The 6,000-nt window shown below is 51.8% G+C and overlaps 1 protein-coding gene across 2 annotated transcripts in view; it reads left to right on the top strand.

Annotated features, from left to right (window-relative positions):
* Window positions 1-2,267: 2,267 nt before the first annotated feature.
* The window catches only part of SETD7 (SET domain containing 7, histone lysine methyltransferase), a 61,585-nt gene continuing 57,852 nt past the window's right edge, over window positions 2,268-6,000 (top strand). For both annotated transcript variants that reach the window (XM_012508253.2, XM_012508252.2), the window contains exon 1: window positions 2,268-3,328. In XM_012508253.2, coding sequence (XP_012363707.1) covers window positions 3,289-3,328 — 40 coding nt within the window. In that variant the 5' untranslated portion in view covers window positions 2,268-3,288. The remainder of the gene's footprint in view (window positions 3,329-6,000) is intronic.

The raw sequence follows: 6,000 nt of genomic DNA, 5'->3' as shown, positions 1-6,000 counted from the left end.
TCACGCAGCCTAGATGTTGGATGTCCTGTGCAGTCCCGTTCCTCCCTGGTAGAGCTTGTTCTGTCTCACTGGGATCTGCCAAGTTAGGAGCTGAGCCACGCTGCTGCTGCTGCTGCTGCTGCACATTGTTTGTGATTAAGAGTTTTATTGATTTTTCTAGCCCATGACCACATTGGTGGGGACAGAGTACGACAGGGGAAACTGGTGGAAAGCCAAGTAGAAAGAGAGTTTACGAAATGAGCTCTCAATGAAGAAAACTGTGGGAAAGAATGCAATGGAAGCAGATTTGGGGCCAGTCGATGTGGGAAAGTAGAACAACTCATAAATGCTCTTCAGATTTGAACTGAAACAAAGCACTTTGCCAAAACATAGGAGGAGAATCCAGTCTGTGAGAAAGACTCAGCGCTGTTTATATAAAACAGAATATTCCTATCTGCAAAATCATTGCTGACAATGCTTAACCCACATTCTGTACCAGGCACTGTGTTGTGTTCTAGGACCATAAATAAGAATCAGTCCGTCTGGAGAAGGAGACTCGAAACATAACACAACATGATTTGTAAAGATACAAGTGGATCTTAAGAGAGTCATAAAAACATTTTGCCCCAGCTTTGGGCCCAGAGCCAGCAGGAATGAATGGTGGGGGAAGAGGGATGGGACTGTGTCCCTGCTGCTGCCTGCCTCATGTGCAGATCTGGTGAAGGTTCTCTGTAGTTTCACCCCGCATCACTAATGACTTTGCTAGAAAGACCCTGCTCCCTTCCTGTCCCTGCCTCTTGTAGGTCCGGAGGACCCCTGCTTCACCGACGGCGGGGGGCAGGTGGGGGGGGTGCGTAGGCAGGGTTTCAGGTGTTCTCAAGGTAGTAGGTAGAAAGGGAGCGCTTGACAGTTTGGGTGCTTAGTACAGGCTGGGAAAACCTCACAGCACCAACGGGACAGTTGGACACTTGCAACATGATTCCTCCCCTCTCCTTCACTCCCACACGTACGCACCCACCATGAACCTGTGTCTTCTGTGCGTCTTGAGAGGAGATTTCTTCCAGCCTCCCAGCCCTGCCTCACTCCCTTTGAGTAAGAGAATAAAGTCTTTTTGCTGCTCCCTTCAGCTTTCAGCATTGTTTTTGCCCCTGAAAATCAACTGGAAACTGGGGAAGACGAGTATCTGGTATGTTCTAGTGCACCAGTATAATATGCAAGACAGGAGGTGATATGTAAAAAGGTTAAATGAGAAAAAATATCATATAATTCAAAACCAGTGAGTGACCGAGCTCAGTAAATGATGGCTTTTAAAAAATCAGATATAAAATCCTGTTTCTGTGGTTCATGTTTGAAGATGATGTAACCTAAAGTGGCTCTTTCATCTTCCACTGCACGTACACCTTCTCTGTTTAGCCTTGGACTCCCAGTATCTGCACTGGAGGACTTTAAGGAGGTCAAACCTAAGCCAAGAGACTTCAGAGAGGTCTAGACTAAGCTAGAGGGTGTCTTGCTTGAGCCAGAGAACCTCAGAGTGGTCTAGCCTAAGCCCCAAGGGCCTTATTTCTATGTAGACTAAGCCTCTAATCTGGAGGAATTCAGGCTGGCTGGTTGGGCTCCCAAGACACCTCTGCAGGTGAGCAGCACCAGGACTCAAGTCTCCTAACTTCTGGTTCAGGGCCCTCCCCTTTCTAAAACAGTCAAAGGGGCTGAAATTCCTGGAAGTGTGTGGGGCTAATGTCCCTAGCATTGTTCTCTTTTTCACAGAGGAAAAGCTGACTTTAAGAAACAAGCCGGCAATACTTGACACAAATATCTACCATTTAAGCACAGAGCCAAAAGCAAGGAGTAGTCTCCTGGGCGCTGGAAGTATTTTGAAATCCCCAAAGTCTCATTCATTGATCAGAAAACAAAATGGAACTACTTTTTTTTTTTTTTGCTCCCTCCTCCCCTCCATGCAGTAGCTGTTCTTGGCAGGTGCCCAGAGCGGCACCCGGTAATTCCACGGTACATTGTGTACATTTGCATCTGTTTAATCGGCTATTTACAGTCGCCCTTTACCGCCACCTGTAAGAGGCAGCGCCATAACGACACTAAGTGGCCGGGCCGGAAGCCGGGTGCCCAGTGGTTTTCTCCACTTGAGGACGCCTGAATCTGTGAAGTGGTTGGCACTTGGAGAAACAGAGAGACAGCTGGGGACATCACACGTACAGGGCGGGAGGCGCGGGAAAGAGGCGCGCCAGACGGAGGGTCCTTCCTTCCTCGTTAGCTCCACTCGGCGGCTCCTTTTCCATTACCACAGCCGCGAGGAGGAACCTGCCGAGCCTTCGCTGAGGCTTGTTTCCTGCCTGACAGAGAGCCCGCTGCCATTTGGATTTGATGAATTTCTGAATCACCCGAGGGCCTGGCGACCCGAAGGAAGGCGGGGAGTGGGGGCGCTGGGGTGGCCCCGCCATCCTGCGGAATCCGGCCAGATAACAGCCCCCGAGCTCGGGAAATCGGCTTGCGGATGTGATGCGGGAGCGCGAGGACACCTGCGCTCCCTTGCGTGTCGCACTCGTGCAGCTCCCGGTGGCGAACGGGGTGATGTGGGGGCGAGGGTGAGAGGAAGTCCAGGCGCCAGAGCGTCAGAAACGCTTCCTTAGCTTCCCTGGCACTTTGGAGGTTGTCTCGAAGGAACACGGACAGTGCACCACGGACTTTCAAGTTGCTCCCAGCACAACGGGAGGTCGGGAGCTCGGAGCCCCCACGGGCGATCCAAGTGTCCTCGACAAGCCCGCAGCTCCCAGGACCGCGTTGAGCGCTCGGGGCGCGCCAAGCCGCACCTAAGCAAAAGAGAAACGCTGACGGGCCGGAGGCGGGTTGGCTGGGACGCGGAATACGCGCTGCCCCGGAGCGCCTTTCGTTTTAAGGAGCCTTACTTCTGGAAAGGGACAGGGAACTGTCAATCAGCGAGGGAGGGAGCGCACCGGCGCTGGGTGATGTCAGCGGATCAGCTGCTCGATAACAAAGAGGGGGTATTACAGGAGAAAGTTGCAGCAGCGGCGACGGCCAAGGCGGCACACCGGAGCCTCCGAGGCGAGGGGAAAGTGGGCGAAGGGAGGGGGGGACGACGGCTGCTGCCGCAGCAGCTGAAGGCCAAGGAATTGAAAGGGCTGTAGGGGGAGGCAGTGCGAGCCAGCCCCGACTGCTCCTCCTCTTCCTCCTCCTCCTCCAAACTCGCGAGCCCCAGAGCTCGCTCAGCCGCCGGGAGCACCCAGAGGGACGGGAGGCAGCCGCGCAGCCCCGAGCTGGGCAGGGTCCCCAGCCGCCATGGATAGCGACGACGAGATGGTGGAGGAGGCGGTGGAAGGTACAAGCATTTCTCCGGGGCCGGGGGAGGAGGTGCAGGGGGCCCGGAGCGCGGAAGGAGTGGCGGGCTGCGAGCAGCGCGGCGCCGGGCCGCGCGGCCGCCACTGTCCCCTACACGGGTGGCCGGCTGCCCGGCTCGGGCGGGGGCCCGACAGCCACGGTCACGCCGCCGGGAGCGCGCACTGCGCGGCGGGGCGCAGGCCGAGAATGGGGCTCCGCCAGGCCGGGGGCGCTGGAAAGGCACGGCCGCTCCATCCCGCCCGGCCACAGCCTGCATCCACCCTCGGAGTTGCGAAACCTGCCCCGCGCTCTGGCCTTTCCGCCCTCGGGCGCGGAGGGTGGGTGCACTCCGCAGGGCAGCCCCTTGAGGCCGGCGGACTCCGCGGAGCAATCCTCTAGCCCAGTTTTGGCCACCCCGATCCCCTCCCGGCCGCCAGCCCTTCCCTTCTGCCGCCTCTGCGCCCCGCGGCGGCCGCGGCCGCGGCCGCGTCCGGGTAGGTCCCCCGGCGCAGCGCACGGGGCCAGACCAGGCACGTGGCAGCCGCGGCCCAGGCGGCAGCTCTTCCGAAAAGATGAAATCATTGTCGGGCGACGGACAAGTCTCCCGACCCGGGACTCGAACGTGCGCCGTCCGGGAGGCGGGCAGCCCTCCCCTCCGCTGCCCCCGAGCGAACTCAGTCAGGCCTCTCCCTCCCCCTTCCTGCTTGGCTGGGATGCAGCCGCCACGCTGTGCAGGCGCGCCGCGAGTCCGCACCGAAATTGCTGGGTGACACTTAACTTTCTGAATTCCATGCCGTTGGCTGTGGGTGATATCACCGCCTCGGTGTCGTGTTTCTCCGCCCCTTCTCTTCTACCGCCCCTCCCCCGACTTTTCTCGCCACTTTGTTTTGCTGAGTTTCTCCACCTTTTTTTTTTTTTTTTTTTTTGCTAGTTCTAAAAAAACGATGTGGGGACGTTATACAATCTCGTTGTTTGTATCATAGGATGTTATGATTTTGTAACAGCGAATACTGGAAAATACTCTTTAGCGTATTTATTTGGTTCCACTACATACAGTACGTCGTGATGTTTTTCAGTGTGGTGTGGTATGATACCAGAATGTTTTAAACTAAGTATGTGAGTAAATAATTTTTAGCTGTTGGTTGAATCAGGTTTCTGTCTGATTTGTATAAACACAAGTTCTGACGAAAGATAAAGAAAAAAAGTGGCGACACTACAAATGCATAAGGATACATGGTTATTGTTACACTGGGAAAAATCAGTTTTAATGTTTTCATAAACATAACTCCCTTTGCAGTGCTTCTGAGATCTTAAGGGGAGATTAAGCAGACTAATATTTCTGAACTCTTGAAAAGTATCCAATGTAATGCCAATATTAAAACTTATTTCTTTCTCTAACTTCGAAGCCAATTAAAGAGTGTGTGGTTTTTGTTAAGAAAATTTTCACCATGTTGTGAACTCACAGAGCTATTTATCTCTCTAATAAATAAAGCCAGTGTTGGGGCTTACTGGAGTAAGGCCCGGATACATTGATTGAGTTGATCCACAGGGAGCCTTCTGAGAAGTTAAAAGTTGTTGACTTCTTGTGCCTCCATGTTGTGAAAGATAAAGGAAAAATGACCTCAGATTGTTAGGGCTTGCTCTCTTTCTTCAACGTTTACTTTTACTTGTAAAAATTAAATACAAACCCTTGATTGCTGGTACTGTTCTCCGTGTTAAACCACATCCATTCCCCTTTGAAGCTGTTTACAAACATATGTCCAGTTGTCCGTAGTCCTCAGGCTCCTTTGCAGACTGTGACCAAGAGCTTTAGAAATGGCAGTATTGTTTTTTGAGACCATCCACTGGATTTGAAAACAGGGAGGTTTATATAAGCAGGGATGGTTTTGTTTTATAGGGTAATTATGTACATTATTGTCCAAAATCAGAACTCCCTTGAGAATGAGAGGGCACACTATTAATAATGATGCTGGGGCAAGTAGCTTAAGCCTTGAATGTCTGGGGCAATCTGGGACACATGGTCACTCAGTTGTAGCTAACTAAACAATTAGAGCAGCACAGAATCTTTAAAAGCCCCTAGAAGCATCTCAGGCTCTAACTTGCACAGTGCCAGGAGTGTGTGTGTGCACATGCAGTAAACTGTACCTGTGCGTGTGCTCTTGTCCAGCCATTCTTGGCCTTTTTAGTGCTGTTTGCAACAGTCTTTACATAACATCTAACACTTACATAGGGGACTGGTATAAACTGCTTCTGCTCTTTCCCAAAGAGAAGCTAGTCTGAATATCTTAGTGTTTAAGTACCAACTAATCTACCTCTTTCCATAAACAGAGCCTCTGTTCTCAGTGGTTTCATTGTCATAGCTATTATTATCATTGCTATAATTGTTTAGCTCCTATTAAGTGCAGGCTCTGTGCTAAGTGTTTCACAGACGTTATCCATTCAGCCTTATTCAGTCTTATGAGGTGGGTACTAATATTATCCTAATTTTACAGAGGCGGGAACTGAGGCATACAGAAGTTAAGGACTAATCCAAGAACACTCAGTGAGGTGGAGAGACTGGCTTGGACTTCCAAAACGGCCCTCCACCAGACCAAACTGTCTTCTTACATTTTTTATTTTTAATGAGTTAGTCAAATTTATGAAACACTTGATAACCGAGTTGGAAGCAACAGT

Source organism: Nomascus leucogenys, chromosome 7b, assembly GCF_006542625.1.
Source record: "Nomascus leucogenys isolate Asia chromosome 7b, Asia_NLE_v1, whole genome shotgun sequence".
Lineage (NCBI taxonomy): Eukaryota > Metazoa > Chordata > Mammalia > Primates > Hylobatidae > Nomascus > Nomascus leucogenys.
This window is presented reverse-complemented; position numbering and strand designations above follow the sequence as displayed.